This window comes from Barbus barbus (genome assembly GCF_936440315.1).
Source record: "Barbus barbus genome assembly, chromosome: 29".
In the NCBI taxonomy this organism is placed as follows: Eukaryota; Metazoa; Chordata; class Actinopteri; order Cypriniformes; family Cyprinidae; genus Barbus; species Barbus barbus.
Genome location: NC_136757.1, coordinates 14927013 through 14954481, shown reverse-complemented (window position 1 = coordinate 14954481; position 27469 = coordinate 14927013). Strand labels below are relative to the sequence as shown.

General features: G+C 37.4%; 1 protein-coding gene across 1 annotated transcript in view; it reads left to right on the top strand.

Annotated features, from left to right (window-relative positions):
• The window catches only part of LOC306849091 (glutamate receptor ionotropic, delta-2-like), a gene marked incomplete at both ends in the record, with an annotated part of 138479 nt that overhangs the window by 63411 nt on the left and 47599 nt on the right, over positions 1 to 27469 (top strand). Inside the window, 2 exons of the mRNA XM_079383944.1 lie at positions 14057 to 14158; positions 26444 to 26641. Coding sequence (XP_079240070.1) covers positions 14057 to 14158; positions 26444 to 26641 — 300 coding nt within the window. The remainder of the gene's footprint in view (positions 1 to 14056; positions 14159 to 26443; positions 26642 to 27469) is intronic.

Here is a 27469-nt window from a genome sequence, read left to right as displayed (position 1 = left end):
AATCTTTTGTATGAACGAATTGACTTTGTTCACAAAGCTTTATTATAATGACACACGTTCACCTCTCTGAAGCCCTGTGCTGTGTCTGAAGATTAAATATTAAATAGACTGGCTTTAGTCCAGCATTACAGTCAAATTCATTATTGTTTATCCAATCATTAGTTCAAATGAATATTTCATTTGAACTGATAATTGTGTTTACAAAACTCTTTTAATTGGAAACATACTTTCATTATTTTTTTTTCCATTTTGTAATCATTTTACGAATGTGTTTGCAAGCATCAATAATTGTCAATCTGAATTTACGTACAGCACTTTTACTCTTCATAGTTTAATTAGGGGAAGTCGTGGCCTAATGGTTAGAGAGTCGGACTTGTAATCCAAAGGTTGCGGGTTCGAGTCCCCGGCCGGCAGGGATTGTAGGTGGGGGGAGTGAATGTCCAGCGCTCTCTCCACCCTCAATACCACGACTGAGGTGCCCTTGAGCAAGGCACCGAACCCCCAACTGCTCCCCGGGCGCCGCAGCATGGCTGCCCACTGCTCCGGGTGTGTGTTCACGGTGTGTGTGTGTGTGTGTGTGTGTGCATTTGTTCACTACTCACTGCTGTGTGCACTTGGATGGGTTAAACGCAGAGCACCAATTTCGAGTATGGGTCACCATACTTGACAATACGTCACCACTTTACTAATTATAGTTTATCTCATGTAAAGAAGAGTAACATCTGACATAACCATATCCTAATTCAATTAACAAAAGAAAGTCTGTTTGTCTGTAGGAAAACAGCTACAGTCAGATAAAAACAGCAGTTTGTAAATGCCTCTTACCCCAAATTATAGCAAAACAACTACACAAACAGTAAGATATGCCATATGTCTGTATAGGAAACCTGAATAAAAAAGTTTATTTTGTCACTCTTTAGTTTGGGGATCACTTCTCACTATTAACCAACTATTAACTATGACTTCTGCCTCAATAAACACCTAATTTTCTGCTAATTAGTAGTTGGTAAGGTAGTTATTAATTTATTTAGATATGGGCTTGGATTAAGGGATCTAAAATATGCAATGCAGAAAAAGACTAATAAACAGCCATTATGCTAGTAATATCTTTTAAATAAAAATAATTAAGATTTGTACACTCACATGTATTCAAGATTTAAATATGTTATGTCTTGATAGTTATACCACATGACATTTAGAGTAAGCTATTTTTTATAAAATAAGTTATTTCAAAACCATATGAAATGAACTTGAATATAAATAGTACATTTCTAGCTTGAAAAAGTCAGAAAAAGACTATGTGCTTTATAAATATTAATAAACAGCCACTATGCTAGTAATATGCATGCCAATTAGAAACCTTGTTAATAATGAGAATTTTAGAGGTCTAAAGTGTTACTGGTTATTTTTGCAACTGTTTGGTGACCTTGTAATATACAGTTTTTGCTTCCAACTAAATATTATGCAAAAACATATTATCTTACACAATGTTGCTATTCAAGCATCTTATTTGAATGTTTAAATATTTTTACTGGACAACAAGAAAAATATTCATTAAGAAAATTATTTTTGCAATGCGAATGCAGAATATGTGCAGGTGTCATTATGTTGGTTGTACAGAGGGATGGAGCTCAGTAGTTTCAGTCCATTTGTGTGTGATTTTATTCCATTTACACAGGATCTGCCCAGCTAAGAGTGCAGACTGAACTTTGATGTACAGCCTGGAGCTCCTCACTCTTTTCAGCAGTCCCTAGCGTGCAGTGTCACAATCCTGCAGTCTCCCAGCCTTAATTCAGCTTTAGTTTAGCACACACAGAGAGAAAATGTTACTTTATTGAACATTTGTACATGTCTTGTACTTAATTTCCATGGGGGCGGTTGTGGTACTCCCAGTGTGGTTTCTCTTGAACGAAACAGAATAGACTGGAAACCCTAAAGGGACTTTGCCTTAGCTGAATCTTTTTCTCTCATTAGACAAGCTCATTATCAGACATTGATGTGTGTTTGTGGGTAAAATCAATTCATACCATTGATAGGAACCAAGAGACCGCCTGGTAGTTCAGATGTCAGCTGTGTCAGAGGTATAGTGGAGGCATCTGCTACGTTCAGCTTATTAATCTATTCTACTACTTGGAAAGTCAGTTCTTCTGTTATAAATATTAAAAAGTTCCATTTATGTTATAATATTTGCAATATATTCAGAATATTATTATACAATTTAAAGGGGTCATATGATGCTTTTTTAAAGATTAGCTTTCAAAGTAAATATAAAGACAGTTAATAATGTCCTTAGTTTTGCCATCAGTTCAAGCCCGAAAGGGGAACAGAGTAACAGTAATGATGCTCGTATGTATTTGCAGTACACAAGCCGTGGTTAAGACGATTACTAATGAGCTGTACACCCTGTTCCCCTCACACACGACTTGTTACTCTACACTCCGCATTTGAACATTCAGTAGCAAATACTTAAACTAATAACAAAACATACTTACAGTCACTGAATCAGAAGCGCCAGATTGTCATAGCAAAGTCGGAGTTTACCTTTTTTTTTTATTTTTTTTTTTTATTAGAAATAGCCTTTGTGCACAGCCAGCCTTGTACTCTTGTAGGTTCACGAAACTGTCGTCCATAAAATGCATTGCATAAATTCGAACATTGTGCTGTTCTGTTGTAAACAAATCTTAACCAATGATTCCTAATTGCATCTACTTTTGGAAATACAAATAAAGTGCTTTTGCTTTCGCATAGAAACACACAGCGTCTCCCTGACATGGCTGCATCAACACTACTGCAGTTACTGAAACCACGCCTTCTTTCCTCGCGTGCACATTTGGGTGGCATTACACAAATATTTCCACATCATGACGTAGACATGTGGGGGCGTGTTTTAATGAGGCGTTTTAGCCTGGTCTGGATCAGCCTTCATTTTTAGATCGAATAAATCCTTTTATGGTCGACTTTGAGCTTTGTAACTCTGCAGATCTTATACATGCACAAACAGCTACATAACACAATAAAGAAAAGGAATACAAGAAATCGCATCATATGACCCCTATATAAGAAATACGAAATAATTATTATATGTCCGTATTTGATAACCATTTTAATAATTTAATGAATGTTATAATTTTAATGTATTTAATATAGTTTAAATATAAAAAGCTATTTGTATACATACAGTGCCCTCCATAAGTATTGGGACAGTAATGACCAAATTGCCTTGTTGCTGTGTAGTCAAGACATCTGCAAATATGATTAAAAGATGAAAATGATAACTACAGAAAACTACAGAATGTCACATTTTATCATTAGCTGTTTCAACAAATAAAAAGGACAGCACTTTTAGAGTTCAACCCCACTATTTAATGTGAGCATAAGTATTGGGACAGTTGAACTTAAGTCAGATGTAAAAGATTAAAAGCTATTATTTAGTTTAGTTTAGTAGCTATTATTTAGCAGTTAGTCTGTGACCCATAGACATCACCAAACTCTTGGTCTCATCCTTTGAAATGCTTTTTCCCAGCACTTAATGCAGCTAATTCCAACTGTTGCTTGTTTTGGGGAGTTTCTGCCTTTAGTCTCGTGTTCAGCTGAAATTTATGTTCAGTTAGATTTAAATTTACAAGACACATAACACTCACACATAGAGACATTTTCTTTATTTAGACCATAATTAATCAGTTACAAATGTATCTGGTATATTCATGTGTTGTTTGTATGTTTCCTTATTATATTAGCCTAGTTACCACTCGTTATTTGTATTAGTAAGCTCTAAACACTCATATTCAGGTGTATGAATGGTTTAATATCTTTTAGATGTCTCTTTCTTGATATCAAAATGATCTGCTCTTTATTCCTCAAACAATGATGTACACCATGTGATCGTGAAATGCATCATACTATTTTTACTGTACTGTGGGAAAAATTACACCGATTCTCCAGACCGGTCATAAAACATGCAAATGAGGTGTCAAGTGGGACAAAGAAACACTTTCCCGCTGAAACTATGTGCCTTGTTATTGGTCAAACTAACCAAAATGGGTGTTACAGGGAAACCAGATAAAACTTCTCCCACACCCAAAAGGCGAAGTCTTCTCTTTACTTTCGGTGCCCTGGAGACACACACATCACCTTGGAAATCTCGCGACTCCCCTTTCGTGGGGAGTCCGAGCTTCTGGCAGTTTTAAGTCCAGTAACTTTGTCGATTCACTTTGGACCAATCGAAGCTTTCAATTAATTACGAATTACGAAGCTTTCACTCCTAAAGGAATTCATCAAGAATCTATGCATTATACATGCACCAGGACACTTTACTCAGCACCAACAAAAACCAATGCAAGTAACCGCTTGTTAACTATTTAGATGCGCTTCTAGGCTTCAGCCCCTTTTAATTAAGGTGATGTGATTCTCTGATGGTTCTTAACAGGTTGTGTTTAGCTGATGTGTAAATCCTGCTATTACACTCTACTCTCTTGCGCTCTCTCTCTCTCTCTCTCTCTCTCTCTCTCTCCATGCCTTCCTTGCGTTGGCATCTATGTTTAATGTGTGTATTCTTGTGTCTGGTTAGGTGTTGCATGTTCCCCTGTAGTGTAGTTTAATAAACATCCATATGTATTAACACTTGGTTGTCTGTGTCTGCTGCTCACAGGTGGTCATTTTAACGTTCCGGGTTTTGCTACATGCTCTGTGAGCAATGTATTAGTAAGGAAATTATTTTTCGTGGCCAGAGAAATAATTTTCCTTAGAGTCAATAGACGATTAAAACGGTCCGTACTGCGGACGAACAAATAATTTTATTGTACTATTAATGCTACAGTTAATTCCTGAAGATGAATATTTAATTGATAACAACCCGTTATGTTTAATTATGTTAATCTCACTTTGAGGTAATTTGCTACAATATATATATATATATATATATATATATATATATATATATATATATATATATATATATATATATATATATATATATATATATATATATATATATATATATATATATATATATAAATATATATATATAAATATAAATATATATATATATATATATATAAATATAAATATATATATATATATATATATATATATAAATGTGTTTATGTATGTGTATCCATCCATTATATATATATAAGGGGGAAGTCGTGGCCTAATGGTTAGAGAGTCGGACTTGTAATCCGAAGGTTGTGGGTTCGAGTCTCCGGCCGGCAGGAATTGTAGGTGGGGGGAGTGAATGTCCAGCGCTCTCTCCACCCTCAATACCACGACTGAGGTGCCCTTGAGCAAGGCACTGAACCCCCAACTGCTCCCCGGGCGCTGCAGCATAAAATGTCTGCCCACTGCTCCGGGTGTATGTTCACGGTGTGTGTGTGTTCACTGCTGTGTGTGTGCACGTTGGATGGGTTAAATGCAGAGCACGAATTCCGAGTATGGGTCACCATACTTGGCTGAATGTCACTTCACTTCACTTCATATATATAACCTCTTTTGACTCTTGAAGGACTTTGAGCATAATTGTAAGTTTGCTGCAAAATTAAAGACCACTCATCTATATTTGATGGCAAAACCACACGTCGGCCAGCGTATTGAGGTGTTTTTGAAATATGCATGCTGAGATGCTCGGGATGACTTTGATTTAATACGACTGTCGTGATGATGCTTAAATAAGCCTATGTGGGCAGTCATGCTTTGGCCATTTGCATTATAGGTGCTGCTTTGCATCGTCAGCGTTTTGTTTCTGTCGATTGCTTTCCAAACTACTTGTGAAGTACTGTTTACAAATTGCCTGAGGCAGGGATCTATTGATATGACCCTGCCTGCAATATGTTAGTATAGCGATACGTCCCATAAGGTCCCAGTGGAGCGTCCTGGCGTAGGAGGGCTGCTAAAATTAATTGCTAGACACAGTTGCTAATCCTGTGAACATGGATGCAGTGAGGTGGAGAACTCAATAGAAGTGTAGGTCAGTATAGGCAGTGTGTTAATTGCTTGGATGGTTTGATTTTAATTGAAAACAGAGAAAACAGGCCTCAAAAGTGGATTATTTTCCCTGCTGGTGCTGTCGGACCAGTTGTTCTTGTTTAGATTTGCACTGATAATAATTTATTGTCATCTCTCCTAAATGTATGCATGTAATTTTAGTAATTTTTCCCCCAATTTTGTTTACAAAAAAGTTACAACTAATTTGCATGCACTACCACTTTAAACTTTGGGGTCTGTAACACCATGTCTTAACTGCACTCGACGCGACAAGCAATTTGAGTGTCTGTATCCGAAATCGCCCCCTATACCCTCATTCACTATTCCCTACATTAGTCCACTCATACAGTTCACTTGAAAACGAGTGAGTGAATTCGAACACTGAGTGCACTGGAAAGACTGCTGCTTTTGCATAGTTTGATTTGAAACGGGCAGCTCCAGTAGTAAGATTGAAGGATTTATCTTGAACTCTGTCACGGAAATTATGTAAACCCTAATAGTCAATTTACAATTAATTTGTACTTGTTTTGTATTACGCTGTATTACGCCGTGGATTAGCGCTTCTAAAATGAATGAATGGATGATTCAGCTGCGAGGGACATCTTCTGGCGAGACGTGGGAATTCATGCGGCGCGCGACTCTCACAGTGCATTCTGGGGATTTTCTAGCTGTTGAGTGTTGTACACTCGTTTTTGCGGTGCATTGTGGAATTCAATGAGTGCACTCAAGAACGTCCACTATGGTTTCGAACACCACTTAAAATGGATTTCCCCTCAAATAGTGCACTATTTGAGGGTATAGGGGGCGATTTCGGATACAGCCATAGATATATATACCATGCGACACCATGACACAACATAATCAATCAAATATCACAATTCATAAATATTAAACCTTTTTAACATTATTAAATGTACATACTAAGTGATTGATACAGTACCATCTTGGTTTTGGAATACGCTTGTTGGTTCGCAGTGAGTTCACAGTTTTAACATACATCTTTGCTTTTATTTATTTTCAAGATCTGAGGTATTCTATCTGTTGTTGCTTTCAGTATGGCTATGGCATGCAATATGATATTCAAACTCAAGAGTAGACACGTTTAACTTTGAATAAAGCGCATAATCAGTAACTGAGAGATTATCACTGTCATATAGTTTGTATGTTGCTGTTCCAGCCACGATGTCTCGGAAATAGAAACGGTTTTGAAAACAGAAATTTTGTGCGTCTCCGTCGCAGCTAGTTAGGACAAAATCTCTGATTAACATGGAAAAGATACCTTTTATCGTGTGTCACGGCATTGCATTATGTGTAGTTAGGACACGGTGAAAGAGGTTTTTGAAACATCTTGTGTTCACCAAGGCAGGCTTTTATTACAAATTACATTAATTTAAATAAATATCTTAAAGATATATATATGTTTTCATACATTTTAATTTTTGTAATGCAAAGCTGAATTTTGTGACATGATCCGCCTGAAATAATTCTACTATGCTGATTTTTTATATTTATTATTATTATCAATGTTGAAAACAGTTATGCTGCATAACATTTTTTATGGAAAACTACCTTTTTTTTAGAATTAAGTGATGAATAAAAAACAGCATTTATTCGAAATTAATTTATTTATGTTATTTATTATTATATTATATTGTGTTTTTGTTTTATTTTGAGAGCATGGTGTGTCTGTGTCATTGTATTAAAGGGATAGTTCACCTAAAAATGATAATTCTGTAATTTACTCATCCTCATGTTGTTCCAAACCTGTGTGACTTCCTCCTTTTGTGGACGCAAGAAAATCATACATGTCTTGAATGACATAAGGGGGAATAAATGATAAAATAAAAATAATTTTTGGGTGAACTATTCCTTTAAGAGCTTTAAAAAAAATAGTGTCACTAGTCACATAGGCAGGTCGTAAATAGTAGGAGCATTAGGAGTACAGCAAGCTTTCTGGTGATGGTCTTGGTTTTGACTTTCCTCTGCCTTGCACTACAACAAAGTGTCCCGTCATCCCGAGAGGTTATCGAAACCCTGGCATTACCAGCTGTGAGGTTACTCATATCTATGCATCACCTTTGAAACTATCTGCTAACTCCAGCTCTGCGGCAGAGTGGCAGCAATCGCATCTGATAAAGGTGAATAGATCCATGCATGAAGTGCAGAAACGGCAAGAGCAGTCGGCGATACGCCCGCACACAAAATGGGAATGTGCAGAATAGAGCGAGGCATTATGGGATGCTAATGGTGTCATTCTCTTGCCAGAGAGCCCGGAGAGGCCTGCTTGTTTCTATTCCTCAGTGGGAAATGAGCTCTTATCTGTCCCTCTGAAGATAAGAGGCAGACCCCTCTCTCTCTCTCTCTCTCTCTCTCTCTCTCTCTCTCTCTCTCTCTCTCTCTCTCTCTCTCGCTCTGTCTTTCTCTTTTCTGCTTCTGTTTTTTTTTAGACTTGAAATTTACAGTACTGTCTCTCGAGAAGATGCAGCTCACCCCAACTGTTAGAGGATGACAAACATTCCACCGCTGGTTTGAGATTCAGTATGCAAAACAAATTTTATGTGACAGAAGCACTTCCTGTCCTGCCATGGCCTCAGAAATACCCCTGCTGAAGCTCTTGAAACTACACACTAAACAACCAAAGAATGACAGTTGTGCTCCAGTGATTGCGACCATGTAACCACCTAGAATGCTCTGCTTTGAGCGTTACCAAGTCAGCCTCATTTGTTTCTCACCATTCCCAAAAGTCAACACAAAGAACGATGAGTCCAAATGTCGATGGATGTGTCGATTCATGCTGATGCAGTCAGCGGCAGCGATTCAGCAATATGGCTGCATGTTTTTCCCACGGTGGATAATATTTCATCGATTAGACCAGGCTTGAAATTTCTCACAGGCATTTAGCATGCCTCGCTTGCTGTAAATATAGCTGTTATGAGTTTACGTAGACGTGCTCAAGAAGACCTTTATCGGATATTGCGGATTTGGCCTCCATGGTCAGTGCTGGGGTTTTATATTACATTGTTTCGCAATCAAAACATAATTACCGATTTTTAGACTCACATTTGCTTTGGATCTGCTTTCCAGGGCCGCGCTTCAAACCCGACCTGTTCCTTGAGATCAATACGGAGACACTTAAAAGCATAGCAGTGTCCTTACCCACAAAAAGGTTTGTTTTAGTTAATGGACCTTTGCGAATCAATCAATCATACATCATAAAAACATTCCACCTGCTCCCGCAGGATAGGAAATGGATTGATAATAAATGTTTAATGGCTGAAAGTGAGGGTTGATTGTCTATTGAATTATGCCATTTTATAAATCATCTGAGTAAAAGAGACAGAAACAGCATTCTTTCTCTTTATCTTTTTTTGCGCCAGATGCCAATGGAAGATCAAGACCAGACATAGTGTCATGTTTTAGATTTATGGACATACAGTTCAAGTGAATCAATTTATGTATGGCTTCAGCTTGAATTTATGATCATGAGTCTGACTCGTCCTTCCGCACCTTTAATTATGTGCACAGATCTGTTTGAATTGTGTAGACAGAAAGTGCACGTTTATGCTTTCAACCTTTTGAAAGCAAAGTGTCTGTCAGCTTAGCTTGACTGAAAAGGAATGCTAGCTTTGCTGCAAACCCTGAGCTGTGTCTTTAGGAAACCTTTCAAGGCATCATAGGCAGTGTTGGGGAGTAACTGTAATGGAAAAACACAATTTAATTACAAAATTCAATTCAAGTTTATTTGTGTAGCGCTTTTCACGATGCAAAATCTTTACAGAAAATGAACGTTTCTCGATTATATTTAGTAATAGCTTATCAGCGGTGACTATCTCAAGTTGATGTCCATATGGCAGAAATGTATGGTAAAAATCAAGCAGTTAGTTAATGTCACATAATCAAACAGACGGTGAACGCTATTAACAGCAATGATTATATGTTGCGATCAAACTTATAGCAAAATTTGGTAGTTTTGTATGTTGTCTGAGGGTTGGCATCACCTGAGGTCAAAATAAATGTAACTGTTACAGTTACTGAGAAAAAAATTATGTGTAATTAAATTAAATTGCAGTTGCTTATGAAAATGTTAAAGATTACAGCTGAATATTTTCTCATATTTGATTGATTTCTGATATTTGATTTGATTGAAATAGTTACACTACTTATTACATTTAAAATAGAGCAACTTGTAATCTGTAACCTATTACATTACAAAGTAACTTTACTAACTCTGATCATAGGCTGGTCCAAAACACAAGCGACATTTTTATCCTGCCTTATAAGATCAAAATCATATTTTGTTATTATATATCACAAATATTTTCTATATATCCTTCCTAATCCCAAAATGCATTGCAACAAGCTCAGTAAAATTAATTCCAACATGGTGACGTGTAGTATGTCTATGTTCATTTTTTTTACACATCTGAAATGTTTGATTCTGATACAGTATATGATATATCAGTTGTTGAGTTGTCATTGTTCTCTCCTGTATGTAGGATGTTCCAAATCAGTCACTTATGAGGTTTTACCTTATTTCAGTTAGGTTGCCTTAGAAGTCAGCTCCCTATGTAGAGAGCAAGACTGCTTTACTAGGTTTTAGAACTGTGCTTTTGGTGTTTTGAATTTGTGTATTTATATTCTGAACTGACATGACTACCTGGCTGAATTGATGATAAATCACTAAGGGCAGAATACCGTCGATAAGAATAAATAAACAGTCTCAAAGGTTAGTATACAAACTGTTTTCTACACACAACTTTTGGCTCTTTGATGCAGCTTGATAATATTGATTCTCGAGTCACGTCAAAGAAAATACACTCATATTCAAACACAAGTACCCCTTCCAGCCCATTAATATATTAGATGATTTGATTACATAATGATAGTAGACTGGTACTTCAGACAGATTTGATAAGAATGAACTTAAAATGGCTGCCTTGGATAAAAATAAAATAAATTAAAAAAAAGCCCACAGCGCCTCTGAAGTGGATAGTTATGTAAAGGCTCTGTCATCCCAGCCTCCATGGGATGGCGTGTACCCTGTCTAATCCCAGTCTAAATATTATGCTAATGACTAGCCGGAGCCCTCGATAATACGATTCATAGTGTGCAGTGATATGTTGAGTTGACGTGTTTCAGGCCTCTCTTGTTTGTGAAGGTGAGTTTAATTTTCTTCCAAGATCCAAAGAGGGGATTTTTTTTTGAAGGTTGTGTTGGAGCCATGTTTATGAATGCACAAAGGGTGACATTTGTATTGCACGGACAAAGCGTGACATTTGTATTGGTACAAAGCTGGCCATGCAAGTGTATATGGCAGTTTATTATTCCACATATATTTTTGTTGCAGTTTGTATTCTGTCATAAGAGTACTTTCATGGGAAATTTCAAAAGCATCAAAGTCTTTACATTCACGCCCTCCGATCCCCTTCATATCATGTTTTGATTGAGCAGGAAAATCATTTTCCAACACTCTCTTACTGGGGACTGGGAAATTTTGATCTCTGTGGAGAGGTTTTTTTATTTTTTTTATTTTTATTTTTCTCACAGGTAGCTTGACGCAGTTCAGGAAGTATTGCTTTTTCTCTCAACGCTATTGTTTTATTGGGCAAATAAATCAATGGTTGTTTTCTGTTGTTATCCAACTCGAGAGGAAAAATGAGCACAGTAGGGCAACAAGTTGTTTGTTTATGCGGCACACATTAGCTAAGTGTAATTAGAGTTTGGTGAACAGATTTGTGTTTGGGTATTAAAGCATAGCCTTAAATTACTCGTCTAAATCATTATTGTTTGCTCCTTGCTGTGTTCCTATGTAAAAACTATTTTTTTGTTGCTTGTTTGTGTGTTCCTGTTTCATTGTATTAGTAATTGATTTTCACATAGTTTTTTGGGTTTTTTTTAACGGGTCTAACTGATGTTTACTTAACATTAAAATATGAGATTCAGCAAATTTGGTGTTTTCATATTCTGATTACAACTTGCTCTGGTTTAAAAATTGCCAGAACCACAAGTTTTGCGTGTGAGTGTGTGTGTGTCTGACAATATGAGCTGTTGCAAAAGCCAAGCATTGTTAGACTAAAATGTGTCATGGCTTTTCAGAATAAACATTAACAATAACACCATAGGAAAAGCCAATAGATAAATCTATCAGCTCACTGACTATTCCAATCAGGGCAGCTAGTCTCATTACATTCAGATACAATTGGATGAGAAAATGGTTGCATCTTTGCATTGAATTATGCTGTTTACTCCGGGAGGTATCTGTGATTCAGTTGGTTTGGACCTTGGTGAATTGAATCCATTTGTGAAGCCTTATGTTAAAAATTTAGGAGTTATCTTGGATAGTGATTTTAAATTGGATAAACAGATTAACTCTGTAGTTAAATCTAGTTTTTTCCAGTTGAGACAACTTACCAAGGTAAAATCTTTTCTGTCTCCTAAAGACTTTCAAAGAATTTTACATATCTTTGTTTCAACTCGTTTGGATTACTGCAATGGCCTTTATATAGGCATTAGTCAGGCCTCTCTTTCTAGACTACAGATGGTCCAGAACGCGGCAGCTCGTCTGCTGACTGGTACACGAAAGATGGAACATATCTCCCCGGTTCTGGCTTCCCTTCATTGGTTACCTGTCCGTTTTAGGATTAATTTTAAGATTCTGGTTTTTGTTTTTAAAGCTCTTAATGGGGTAGCACCTACATATCTGTCCGATTTGATTAAGCCATACATTCCATTAAGAGCACTTAGGTCTGCTGACCATTTGCTTTTGGTTGTCCCGCTGGCAAGGCTGAAGAGCAGGGGTGACCGGGCTTTTGCAGTGGCGGCACCGAAGCTCTGGAACAGCTTGCCCCTCTACATTAGACAGGCTCAAACACTTGTTGTCTTTAAATCTAGCCTAAAAACTTATTTTTATAGTTTGGCATTTAACGCTATGTGAGAGCTGCTTCTTTTTATTGTTTTATTGTCTCTTAGTGTTTTTTAGTGTCACTGGTTGTATCATTCTTCTTATTACTTCTTGCATGTACAGCACTTTGATAAACACTTGTTGTTTTTAAAAAAAGTGCTTTATAAATAAACTTTGACTTTGACTTTGACTTTGAATCCGGAGAGGATTGAGTTCTAAGAGGACAGCGTATGTGTCGCAAATTTAACTAGCTATCAAACAGCACCAACCAAACACATCAGAGATCTCTGTCTCATGAAAGGAATAACATGAATATGTTGCGTCTGTTCAAATCTAGTTTTCACAACAAAGATTAATTCAGTAATTCCCAGAGGAATATTTGAATGCTCGGAAGTTGAATCTGAATTATTGGGGATAAAAGAAATGTGGTGGGCTGCATTTATTTGATACAAAACAGTAAAAAAACAACAACAAAGAAAACAGTCCGAGATCCAAGTCCAAGCATTGTCCATTTAATCACCATTTATTATTATTGAAGTAGACGGGAAACTGATATTAACAGTTCATATTTATGATTTACCTTTCTTTTCAGTAGATGGAAGCGAAAAAGAAAAATACATTAGAAAGAAACTACCTATACTTGGGTTCTGAAATAAACTCATTTATGTGTAAAAATATGGTGGCTGAGAGAGCACAATGCGCTGCAACTTCAGAAAACACATGCAAATAGAAAAAGCACCAGCAAATCAAGAAAACATCTTCATCAGTTTGACAGCAGGTGGTGCAAATGCTCACAACACAAACAAATAAAGAAACACACTGCAAATGCTCACAATACAACCAAATCAATTTTATTTGCAATGCGTTTCTTTGTTTGGTTGTGTTGTGAGCATTTGCAGCGTGTGTGTTGTAAAATTTAGGAAGTTGTTTTCTTAATTTGCAGGCATTTTTTTCTATTTGCAGTGCGTTTCTTTTCTTTTTTTGGTTGTGTTGTGAGCATTTGCAGCGTGTGTGTTGTAAAACTGAGGAAGTTTTTTTCTTAATTTGTAGGTGTTTTTTCTATTTGCAGCGCGTTGAGCTCTCTCGGCCACCGTATAAATATCTATGGGCTGTTAGTGTAGTCAATACTTCATGTGCACACCATGAACTTACTGTGACCTTTCTGCATTTCTTCAGCTTGCCACTTGGGACCCCATCCACGGACTGAACGGGACACTGACAGATCGAAAGCTGGAGAACAACATGCGCGGGGTGGTCCTGCGGGTGGTCACTGTACTGGTATGTACCGTTACAGCTAGTAATGTCAAATCAAGGGCTCTATACGTCATTTTTGCAGCTATAATAGTCCTCATAACTACAAAGTTTTACAATATGTCAGCGCTCTATTATTCACCGTTGCTCAGAGATGTCTTTCCCTTTACCTCTCTGATGTATATGACATCAAATTGACTTAATTAGGACTTCCCTTGTCTCGGCGTTCCTCTGTTTGACTGGACCTCATAAGGTTGAAGTAACTCCAGAGTAATCCATATTCATTCCAGTGAGCTCCAGTGGTCTGTTCACATCAAGTCACCCGTCTCTAAGTTCATTAAGAATGAATTTTGGGGTGTGATGAACGTAGACCAGGGGAGCCGGGTTATATTGAGATTTGAGTTTTCCTATCTACCCTCCAGCGCTGATTTGAGTGAGTCCCTGGAGTTCTTTAAAGATTCAGAGGTTTAGATTCTTCATATCCCTGCTTTGAAGTCGGTCGGTCGGAGAAGAAAGTGGTGATGCTGCTTCTCTGCGTCTTTCCTCTTACTCGCCTTTACCCCTCTTTTTTCTTTTATTCTGTGATTTCTCGCCGTGACAGAATGCTCTGTGAATAACTTGCGGACTGAATAGAACTGAATGTACGTATGCGCATTTTGGCAAACTGTAGATCCTGGAGACTTCTGTAAATATGGTAAGTTGTGTATTGTCTTACTGGTCACTGACTGCATAATCACATTACAGTAGATAAAATATTTAACAAACAAACGAACAAACACACTAGCTCTTGGTGGATCTGTGGAATGTATAAAAGATGAGTGATGCCATTTTTATCAAGTCTAAATAAGTTTGATAGCTCCAGTAAAATTTGCAGACAGTAAACCAATTGAACTCGAATTAACAACAGTCTAGTGATTGAAGAATAGAGTTTGTTCAGTTACAGTACATTTTTTGTACATTATTATTAACTAAAATGTTATTTTTGTTGAAACAAAAAATACAGTAATACATTTTTTGAATGTATTGAATATGGAGGAAGAAGTAATAGTCAAAATTTAAAAAAATAAAAATGACTATATTACTTCTTCCATTTTTCTGTTTTTCAGAGCAAAAAGTATTTTCAACAAATATCATGAATTATTAAAATATAATTACATTTAATAACCTTGTCTTGTCTTTTTTTATGTTTTAAATGTTTAAAGAGACTTATTGATCTCATGGGGGATCTCTGATATAATTTCCTGCAAGCCTTAGTTCTCACATCTGAAAGCATGGCTGCTGGTTTGAGCTGGTTTAACACTAGAACCGCCAGGGGTCGCTGTACACCTAAAACCGCCAGTGGGTAAATTTTACCCGCGCACATTACTACTGTTTTTATATGGCTAAAGACATTTTTTTCACTGTATTATGCCACTGTCTTTACAAAAAAGTGTCTAGAGTCATGAAATTATTGTCTAGTCATCAACTTTATATTTGTCCTGTTTTATGTTCAAGGCTTTTTTATGCAGGCGACTAATCACTATTTCAATATAAGCTAAACAAGCCTGCACTGACACCGAGAATTAGAAGGAAGTAAATACATATTTGGGTGGTGTAATATTATACTACAATGTCATTAATATATTAAGATATGATAATATAATCATAATAGATAATATATTGACCTATGTTATTTAAATTACTAAAATATCCAATCGACAATAATGAGCAATAATTCACCATGCTGCATGATACCATGACAAATTCAAGCGCACAGCTTCACCTATTAAAAGGGATGGGACGATACACCTACCTCCCGATTCGATATTATCACGATACTTGGGTGCTGATAAGATATGTATTGGGATTTTTTAAGAATTTCGATTCTACAAGTATTGTAATTCGATATTGCTATGTGTTGTGATTTTTTGTTTTTAACTCTAGACCATGGGAAAAAGTTGAATGATACACTTAATATACTGACTTGCATGTTTTCCTGGCAGTTGGGATTTAAAAAAACACACATCTTAGCAGTTACTATTGCAATTCTATATTACAATTTATTGTGAATTTGTGATTTTTGTTTGCTTATTAAAGACTAGACAATGGAAAATAGTTGATTATGCCCTTAAAAGAGACTGTATATGATGAGTCATATTAACAAAAACAATGAATCGCATCTTTCTAAACTTTTATTTCAGGAGCGTACACATACACAGTGTATAGGCTATTTAGAGTACCTTGAACCATGAACCTTTAAAGTACCAAAACCCTAAACTTGCACATGAATATAATAGTCAAATGATCAACAGATTGAGCAGAAAAAATACTTTCTGAAATAAAATAAAGTGCTATGTTACTTTGCATACCGTTTCAGTCATGTTTAGTCATGTTTTCCCGGCAGTTGGGATTCAAAACATGAAGGTGCAGAAATAATTCTGGAAGAGGTTTGATCCTCTGCCTCCATCATGGTTTTGCTTTTTCACGCCAGCTTGAAACGTATATGACGTAATATAATGCATCGTTGTATGACATCAATGCACCTTGAGAGCTACAGAGAGCAGACGGCTCCCACTGATCTATATACAGCTCCGCATGCTTTCGAATCGAGTACTTTGATGTCATACGCTGATCGTCTGCGCGGTGCTGTTCCAAGTCGAACACACCTATACATTTTGCCCTCTACAAAGCGCTAACTTCTTTTTTTTTTTTTTTTTTTTCTAAAGAACATAATGAAATAAAAATAGATTCTGAGGTAAACCAATCGATTTTTAAATCGTTTAAAAAAGAATCGCGATAGTTAGGTGAATCAAACAGCATATGCTTTAACAGGGCACATAGGGGCTTAAACATTGAGAACACTGAAATCAGTGCTTACCACATTCATTTATAAGCCAATGTGCTGTAGAGGCCTGTGAATTCATGCACAGGCAATAGGGAGGATGAAGATGAGAAGGAGGAGAGGAAAGTTCTACTTTTCATAGTTTTCAGATGCAAACTCAGATTTCATTTGGTTTGTGCTGTTCACACTGGAAAAAAAAAAAAACAGAGTCACGTGAGCTAAAAAAAACAAAACAGATTTGGGCCACTTTTGCCTGGAGTCTGAACACCATTATTAATTAATCTTATTATATTATAGTGCTATCATGTCAGTATTCTGTATCTATTAAGACTGAAACAGAGTTTGTCTTATCTGTACCACTGGCACTGAATGTTCTGCTCAAAGACCCCGGGATAATAAGATGACGACTTTTATTTGCAGTTCACAGGTTTTCCAGCCAGGCATTAATTTACAGTCTTTACATAGAGACTAATTGAAGCTGTGATGTCCTGGTGTGCGAAATTGTAATTTGTAGTTCAAACATTGTATTAAAATCAGGATGAATTGTTCCTCAAAAATTAAAGAGAAATTGAAGAAGGATAGAGTGCCAGTGCAGTACCATAAAGCCTTGTGGTGAAACATATGGTCAGGGAGGCGGGGAGCTTGGAACCATGGGATATGTTGTCGTTTGTAAAGTAAACCTTCAGGTGGATGGGGAAGGCGCATGCTCCCTGCTGGTGGCTGATGGAGCGCTCCCTTCGGTCTTACAGCTAGCTGATAGCGGCCCGCCGGATCCTTGCAACTTAAACTCCCCGCTGCTCCCAGCTGCCCCAGTGGCAGGCGTGTCAGGATACGCGACGTGCCAGCTCTGACAGCTCTTCACCAGTCTGAGAAATGCTGGTGCTGTTCCAAACACTAAATCTGACTGAGAACACACACACACACACACACACATCTGCCGTGAAACCTTGCAGTCTCAATGCACCATGACACATGTTTTTGATTCACTCACCAGTGGATCATAGCTGCATGGATGAGAGAATCTTCAAAACGTCTGAAGAAGGAAAAAGACTGAAGTAGTATAGTATATTCGTATGAATTAATAAATAAGTTATATTAATTTTTAATCCATTATATGAATTAATGTGAATTATTAATGAATACATATATAGACAAAAAAATGTATATTGTTTTAATTTATTCATAATCTTCATTGCATTGTTTGGTATTATCACATGAGATTTTACAACCTAAACTAGCCTTGTCATAAGAATTTTAAATGATCTTTTTTAGATTTGAAATTATGTTTAAAGAGACTTATTGATCTTGACAGGGTCCTGCGGGGATCTTCTCTATGATATAATTTCCTGTTCTGTGTTCCTGCACTGTATGATTTGATTTGGCAGATTCATTTTTTTTTTTTTCAGACATTTTTTTTCTAAGAAAAAATAGTAAAAAGTATATCATGATTTTAACTATATTTTTGTTTTCTTTATCATGATATCATGATATTTGCATAATCTAGAAATGCTTAGTTTTATGCTCCCAATATCAAAATAAATTTTAATGCAAAAATTCATTTTATGTTCAAATTGCATTTATGTAGTTTTGAATATATCAATCATTCAATCAAACTTTATTTATAAAGCACTTTAAAAACACCTAAGTGGACCAAAGTGCTGAACAGTGCTGAAAATAAAACTCATACAAACATAAAATACAATTAAAACAACATTAAGAGGCACCATTAAAAAAAAAATCAACATCAGGTGTCAAAGGCCAAGGAAAAAAGATATAATTAAGTAAAGACAATGAAGAGGCCTGCCTAATGGGCAGAGGCTAATCATTCCATAATTTAGGAGCTGCCACAGCAAAGGCACGGCCCCCTCTAAGCTTACGCTTTGTTTTTGGCACATTCAGGAACAGCTGATCAGCTGAGAACGGGTAGGCATGTAAGGGTGTATCAGCTCAGAAATGTAAGGTGGGGCAAGCCCATTTAGGGATTTAAAAACAAATAGAAGAATTTTAAATTGAATCCTAAAATGTACAGGCAGCCAGTGAAGCGAAGCTAAAATGGGGGAAATATGCTCATATTTACGTGTTCCAGTTAAAAGACGTGCTGCAGCGTTTTGGACCATCTGCAAACGAGCAACAGAGGACCCACTAACCCCCACATACAATGCATTACAGTAATCCAGCCGAGTGGTTACAAAAGCATGGATCACTGTCTCAAAAAGTTGCCTTGGAAGATATGGCTTTATCTTGGCCAGCTGCCTCAGTTGGAAAAAAACTTGATTTAACTGCTGCCCTGATCTGACTGCCGAACTTAAGATCTGAGTCAATTTTCACCCCTAAGTTAGTGATGGTTGGCTTGATATACTGAGCCAAGGCACCTAAATCAGCCACAGGGGTCCCAGTGGTCCCACCAAAAACCATCACTTCTGTCTTGTTTTCATTGAAACTTAAAAAATTAAGAGCCATCCATGCCTTTATATCATTAAGACAATCAAGCAACGGTCTAATTGTGTCATTCTTTCTAAGTGGAACATAAATCTGGCTATCATCCGCATAACAATGGAAGGAGAAGCCATGCTTCCTGATTATTGAACCAAGGGGGAGCAAATAAAGAGAGAAAAGGAGAGGGCCTAAAACTGAGCCCTGCGGTAACCCACAAGAGAGAGGAGCCGAAGAGGACACAGAGTTACCACAGCTAACACAGAAAGTCCGGCCTTTTAATTAGGACCTGAACCATTGGAGCGCTATGCCCTTGATGCCCACCCACTGCTCCAGACGCGAAATTAAGATGTCAAGGTCCGCAGTGTCAAACGCAGCAGTTAAATCAAGAAGCACCAGAATAACACAATCACCAGCATCCATAGATAAAAGAATATCATTAAAAACTTTTAGAAGTGCAGATTCTGTGCTGTGTAGAGTTTTAAAACCGGACTGGAAAACATCAAGAATATTGTGACATTTCAGATTAATTAATTAAGCCATGAATTGACTACAAACTATCTTTTCAAGGATTTTTGAAAGAAAAGGTAGCTTGGAAATCGGTCTAAAGTTTGCCAGATCCGTAGGATCGAGACCAGGTTTTTTAATCAGAGGTTGGACTACTGCGTGTTTAAAATTTTCAGGGACCACACCTGATGACAAACTGCTATTAACAACTGCAAGAACAGATGGCCCTATAGTGGGAAAAACCTCCTTGACAAGTCGAAGAGGGACAGCATCATATGGAGAACGTGAGGGCTTCAGATGACCAACAATCTCATGTAATACTGAGAAAGTCACCATCTCAAACTTGTCAAAGACAGCAGAGCAGAGGACAGAGACTGAAGGATCATAAGAAGGAGATGAGATAAGAGCCCTGGTGGAAGTAACCTTATCAATAAAAAAAAAGTGAAGAAAATTTTCACAAACCGCAGAAGAGGCATCAACACTAATTGTTTGCGGGACTTGAATAACTGAATCAATAGTCTTAAACAAAACACAAGGCTTGTTGCAGTTTGACAAAATGATTTCAGAGATATAATTTCTTTTAGCATCTTTCACGGTTTTCTGATAATGACGCCAACAGTCCCTTAGTATTTGAAATGACACATGCAATTTGTCCTTTTTCCATTTGCACTCAGCCCTGCACCACTCGCGTCTGACAGCACGAACAGTATCATTCAGCCATGGCTCAAATTTAGGTTTTGGCTGCCTGATTTTCAAAGGAGCCACAGTATCCATAACAGTTTGACAGGTAGAATGCAACCATGAGCTAAGCGCCTCTGAATCATTGCATGTAGACTCCAGTATAGCACAATTCTGACTGTAAACAGATGCAAACTGAACAGCAGTGGAAGGGTTAATGGTGCGACGGGCGAACAGCAGCGCGAGGTTCAACTGAATTACAGGCCAGAGCAATATCAAACAATACAAATTGGCATATGGTCAGAAAATACTGCGTCACAGATCTCAAGGTTATGAACAGGCAAACCAAAGGATAAAACAAGATCAAGTGTATGTCCGCGTTCCTGTGTGGGGCCAGACACAGACTGCACCAGATTAAAAGAGTCAATGAGATATAAAAAGTCCTTTGCCATAAAATTTTCTGGACAACACACATGGACATTAAAATCCCCAACAATAAGGACATGATCGTATTTAGGCATAAAATCAGCCAGAAAAACAGAAAAGTAATTTATAAAGTCCTTATTGTATCTGGGAGGCCAATAGACCACTGCACACAGCATTTTAAGAGAACGACCCAGCTCAAATAAACTCAGTTCAAAGCTGCTAAACGAGGATGGTAGCAATAGTTGTTTACATTTGTAGGCATCCTTATAAATGATTGCTATTCCTCCTCCTCGTCCCGACATTCGCGGGGAATTTAAATAACAGCAGTCATTCGGTAAGAGTTCAGAGATAGCACTTAACTCACCAACTCTCAGCCATGTCTCAGTCACACAGAGAAAGTCCAAACCCCTGGACATGAAGAAATCCTTTAGGATAAAAGTTTTATTCGCTAGCGATCTAGCATTCACCAGCCCAATCCTGATAGGAACCGCCGGTAGATCTGCGATGTTGACTTTCAGCTCAACCCGACAGAGGCCGCAGGCCTCGCAGATTTACCCCATGCCAGCGGGGGCGAGGAGAGCAGGGAGCGCGGGGCCGGAACACCTCATCAAGGCCGACGACAGGTACCAGCCAGGCGTCGATAGGGTCCAGCAGTCGCCGAGAAATAGAGAGGCAGGGCACAGCTCGGTACTCAGTCCAGGAAACCATGGAAGAGAGCGCTAAGCCAGTTTTTATCCTCACCAGCCGATCACTGCATTTTCCTCGGCGACGGTGGCGCTTACACCAGATGTTTATAACAGGAAAGCGGCAGAGATAAGCTGGAATGCCCGATAGAAGTGGGGGCAATGTCTTTTGTCCAGCATAATCAAATTTTACTAAATCTTTGATAGAATGTCGGAAATCCAGTAGTGTTTGATGATCAATAGAGACTCAACATTTTGAACATTTAGAACAGCAAGTGACACAAACAACACAAAACAGCACAGCGCTTGTAGGACCAGACGGCACGCCACACACACCGGTGCCATCTTCATCAGTTTCAGTCTGAATATATGGAATAGTTTACCCAAAAATGAAAATTTGCTGAAAATGTAGTCAACCTCAGGCCATTTGAGATGTTGATGAGTTTGTTTGTTCATTGGAACAGATTTGGAGTAATGTATGATTACATCACTTGCTCATCAATGGATCTTCTGTAGTGAATGGGTGCTGTCAGAATGAGAGTCCAAATGGTTGATAAAAAAATCACAATAATTCACAAGTAATTCACATGACTCCAGTCCATCAATTAATGTTTTGTGAAGTGAAAAGCTGTGACTTTGTGAGAAACAAATCCATAATTAAGGCGTTTTAACTTTAAACTCTCTTAAACTTTAAACTTTTATCTCTTCTGGAGTCCATAATCCAAAATAATGCTTTCTGTAGTGGAAAAGTCCTTCGCCATTTAATTATAAATCTCCAGACTTAACGATAAATGCAATTATTGCAAACAGCACTTTGGTTCACGAGATGTTAATTAATGGACTGGAGTCATATGGATTACTTCTGAATTACTGTGATGTTTTTGTCAGCTATTTGTACTCTCATTCTGACGGCACCCATTCACTGCAGAGGATCCATTGGTGAACAAGTGATGTAATGCTAAATTACTCCAAATCTGTTCCTCTGTAGAAAAAAAACAAATCTCTCTTAAATAGCCTGAGGGTGAGTAAATTTTCACTTCTAGATGACCAATTCCCTTAACAAATAGTGTCACAACATCAACCTACATGCATACACACAGCAGCAGTACTTACAGAATGATGTTTATGTTAGCAACATGCATCACATGTTGTGCTGATCCATGCCTGCTGTTGATTTTCATAGTAATTGTCCACAAGATCCGTGTGAATTTGAATCACTGCACATGTAATCGTGTGGAAGGGATGGCCGTATAATGAGAGGGGGAATCGATGCAACATGGGTTGAACATGGGTGTGGGGAGCGTACCTTTTCTGGGCCGGCTCAATAAGAGTAAGGCTACATCTCAAGATAAAAAACGAGACTGGAGGAATCCTGTTAAAAGGGTCATTGTCGCTGTGCTTTTGCCCCCGGTCTAAGTGCTACAGATATTCTTCAGATTGTGCTGATGGCCAATTGGGCCTGGAAAATCCGGCAGGGGTCTCGCACAGGCCCCTCAGAGGGAAGTCTGATAGATGGCACCTCTTGGCTATAGTGCGAGTTGGCATGCATATCCTCACTTCCTCTAATGGGTTATTGAGCGAGGGGGTTCTGGTGAGGATTAGAAAGCGCTGGTTTAATGTGCAAGCGGCATGCAGTCAATAACGCTCCTTCCATGATAAATTTGCCTGACATATTCCCAGAAACACTTCAGACATCAATAGGGATTTGTTTAAAAGAATATGAAAAATAAACAGCGGGCTATTATTTTCATTGGGCCGCCGGCGCTACGCTAGCGTGGTATTGGTTTGAGATGATGAGTGCGGGGCTGTTGGAGACTCTGGAAGGAGATGTTTGCTGGTCACATGATGGTTGGTCATTGGCCTTTAGCTAGCAGCTGTGTGTTGAATATAGCCATTCAGGCCTGTGAAAGCTCCTTGCTAAGTTCAGCTCAGACGTCCAACTTTAAAGTTTTTTAATGCAGATAAACAAGGGTATGTAATTCGCTGGTGTTGTCAAGTGATTGGATATTATGCTAGAGTGATTTCTAATGGGCTTCAACAAAAAGTTCAGTAAACTAGTAATTCAACTAGATTCAAACGTCATGATGGTAAAGAGGAAGGAAAGAGTTCCAGCTGGTCTGTGATTTATTTTTTTATGTCTTTATTTTGCATTTAGACTAAAACATCTAAGTTGTTATTCACTGATAAGGGAAGGTTTTTCACAAAATAAGGACCTGTTCCTCACACAGATTATATGGCTTCAGAAGACTTTGACATTTTTTACACTTTTGGAGTTTTCAAAGTTGACATGAACAGTAGTTGTATATAAAAAATTAACATTTCATGTCTGTAAAATTCCTCCTTTTGTGTCCAAGAGAAATGCTAACAATATACAAGTTTTAAATGGCATGAGACTCTGTTTAATTTGACCGTTTTTCTTCTGGTTCTTTTTGGAATGTAGCACCCAGAATACAGTGATTCTTTGCAGCTTTTAAGATGTGAAGAGCTTGAAAGTCTCGAGTGAAAAAAATGTGGAATAAATGGTTGTGATATGTTGAATGAATATGACTTTTGAGAGGTATATTTTGAGAGCGTGTGTGTGTTAAGAAAAATAAGAAGCGGGGCTACCTTTGGTCTTTTTGGTTTTGATCAAGATGGCTAGATGAACCATATGTGCCCACTGTGATATTTCCCTTTGTAATTTCGAGTTTTCAGTTTCTTTCATTGCTCTTCAGAACCTAGTGTTTTGTCCTTCAAGTTAGTCTTGAACAGTCCTTCTTTTAGAAGCCTCATGATTTTCAGAAACCCCCTCATTATATTTTCATTATACCCTCCCAGACGTTCAACTGTGAGAGAATAGTGCAAATGTCCATAGATTTCTGTCGTACTTCTGCAGTTTTGGGAACTTGCTTGTCCTTGAGTGTTTTCTTTTCAGCATTACTGAAGACATTTCAGTGACATCCTCGCTAAATTTCCTCCCTATAAAAAAATAAGCATTTTCTCTGTGTGACCTTCAGAAACTCTCCAGAGCCAGTTTAGCAGTGTATGACAATGTTTGTAGACCTTTTATGAAACACCAGTAGGCCCAAGGCTCAGACTAAATCCAAATCGCATCATATCCACCTCCACAATAGTCTGCCAAGCTGGTTTTGGAGATCCAAAGAGACTTTATCAGTGGAGAACGACTAATCAATTCAAATGGCGGCCTGTCTCGCTGCTTCAGAAGAACGGTCTCTTCAGCCATAGGCAGAGCTAATGCTTGTATGATGAGTGTGAATCCGGGTATATATTTTTCATTTAAAATCCTTTTCGTAAAGACTTAATTTCTTTGATGTGAGCACAGTAAAACCTTAAATCCCTAATTGAGTCAGTCAGAACCCACTATGAATAATGTATGACTGACAAGCACCATCAAGTTAAGTAATATTTTGATAAATGTGAATCTTTATATTGAATTGAGAAGAGAATGGTTTGTTCTGACCCCTTTCTTACTGAACTTGATGCTTTTGTTATTATTTCAGAGTATTCATGCCTTCATTTTCATTCCAGGAAATTGAACTAAACCGTTAGATGTGAACCATGTAAATGTCTGGAGAAACTCCACTTTCACTACTTTTAGTATGATAATGTTGGAAAGCTAATAATTTAGCATGTCACTGCTGAGGAAGTGCTGTTAAGGCCGATCTGCCCTGGTGGGACAGTGAGACAGTTTCCTCTTTGAAATGAATCAGAGATCATCACTAGATGTTCTTTACCCAAATATGCCATTTCATTTGATTTGTTTCCTATTTATTTGATCAAAATGACATTATTATAGCATTATCATATAAATAATTTATAGATTTTATGTTTTAAATATATACAAATATATTAAAACAGGAAAAAAGAGAAAAATAAATATGCATATTTTAAAGAATAATTTATGCAGTCTTGAAATAATTTTAAAAATATACATCTGCACTTTTCTATTTGTTGTCCTTTTGTTTTTCAAGAGAACACTGTTATCTTATAATTATGAAAATATTAAAAAAAAATTAAACTACTATGTACATTGGTATTTTCTTTCTTTTTTTTAGCTTATTTTCTGTTATAGTCTTGATAAGTTAACGGTATCATAAAGATTATTTGTGATTTTGATTTATTTATTTATTTTATTTTTTTCTAAAGGCCTGCTGTGTTAATATACTGTATATCCTTTTCCAGGGTTCCTTTAGTTCCTCTCTGGCTGGTGTTCAAACCCGTAGTCTTTGTAAGATCAGCCCAGATCCTCCTGTATTCTTTGTCAAATTCACTGAACTACCCTAAAATCAAAGCTATACATATTTACTTTCCTCACATTACTCTTGATTGGATATGATGTGGCACTAATTCCCCTCTGACTTTTTTCTCTGAATTATTCCACAGCTCATGAGAGGAGGTTAAAGCCAAGTGACATTAAGCTTTAGCCCATATACAGCAGCATTGCCTCCTGCTGAAAATGAAATCAAATTATGAGCATTAGCTAAGCTGCTGTAGGAGCTTATGCGTCTGCTTCAGGTAAACACTCCAGGAACAGATCTGCCACCCTCGGAATCATGAACGTCAAGCTGTGTTCTCAGTAGACTATTTATGATACCCTGCTGACTCTAAAACCGGTGCCCTCACTTATCTCAATGTCCATAGGCATTACCGTTGGACTGTTTTTGTATGTCTCTCGTAATCCTGACTGTTTTTGTTGCTTTTAGCTAAATGATTTAGTCCCTTTATAAGCTGACATAATGATTTCTCTGCTATTGCTCTTTCCAGGAAGAACCATTTGTGATGGTCTCAGAAAATGTGCTTGGCAAACCTAAGAAGTACCAGGGTTTCTCAATCGATGTACTGGATGCTCTGGCCAACTACCTTGGCTTCAAATATGAGATCTACGTGGCCCCTGATCACAAATATGGCAGCCAGCAGGCTGATAGAACCTGGAATGGTCTTATAGGAGAACTGGTTTTTAAGGTAAGACACAATGTCTATCTGGAAAATCTTCAATTGGGGAGCGCGAATTTAAATTGAATTTAGCTAAACCCTCACGAAGTTGAATTGGAATGACAGAAGAAAAATTTATTCGTAGCATTCTGGGAATGATATTTCCACCCTAAGTCCCAAAAGTCCTCAAGATCAATCAATCATGCAATCTGTTTGTGTGTCTATCTATCTGTCTGTCTGTCTGACTTTAAACTTTACCCTTGTATAACTGACATTTTTAAAATTCAGTTTTAAATGCTGCAAAACTCTGTTCATTTATGTATATATACACTACATGGTCAAAACTATTATATGTGAACACCTATAATAGTGAGTTGGCTAGATAAAATCCAAGAGCTTTCTGACCCTCCAAAGACAGCAACACAACTGACACATTCAAGGCCCAGAAAGATAGTAAAGACATTGTTAAAATAGTCGTTGTGGCATTAGTGGTTCGACCTTTATTTTATTAATTTAATTTTTGCGTCGTGGGACTCTTGTGAACACGCATTGAAGACTGACACAGAAGAGATGAAATCATTGAATTCATTTTGCTCTCTTTGCACATAAAAATATTCTCATAGCTTCATAAAATTACAGTTGTACCACTGATATCACATGGACTATTTTAATGATAGTTAAGATAGTTAAGATTTAACAGTATTTTACCTTGAACGTTTCAATTGCGTTGCTGTCTATGGAGGGTCAGAAAGCTCTCAGAATTAATCAAAATATCTTAATTTGTGTTCTGAAGATGAAAGGTCTAATGGCTTTGGAATGACGTAATTAATGACAGATTTTTTATTTTTGGGTGAACTA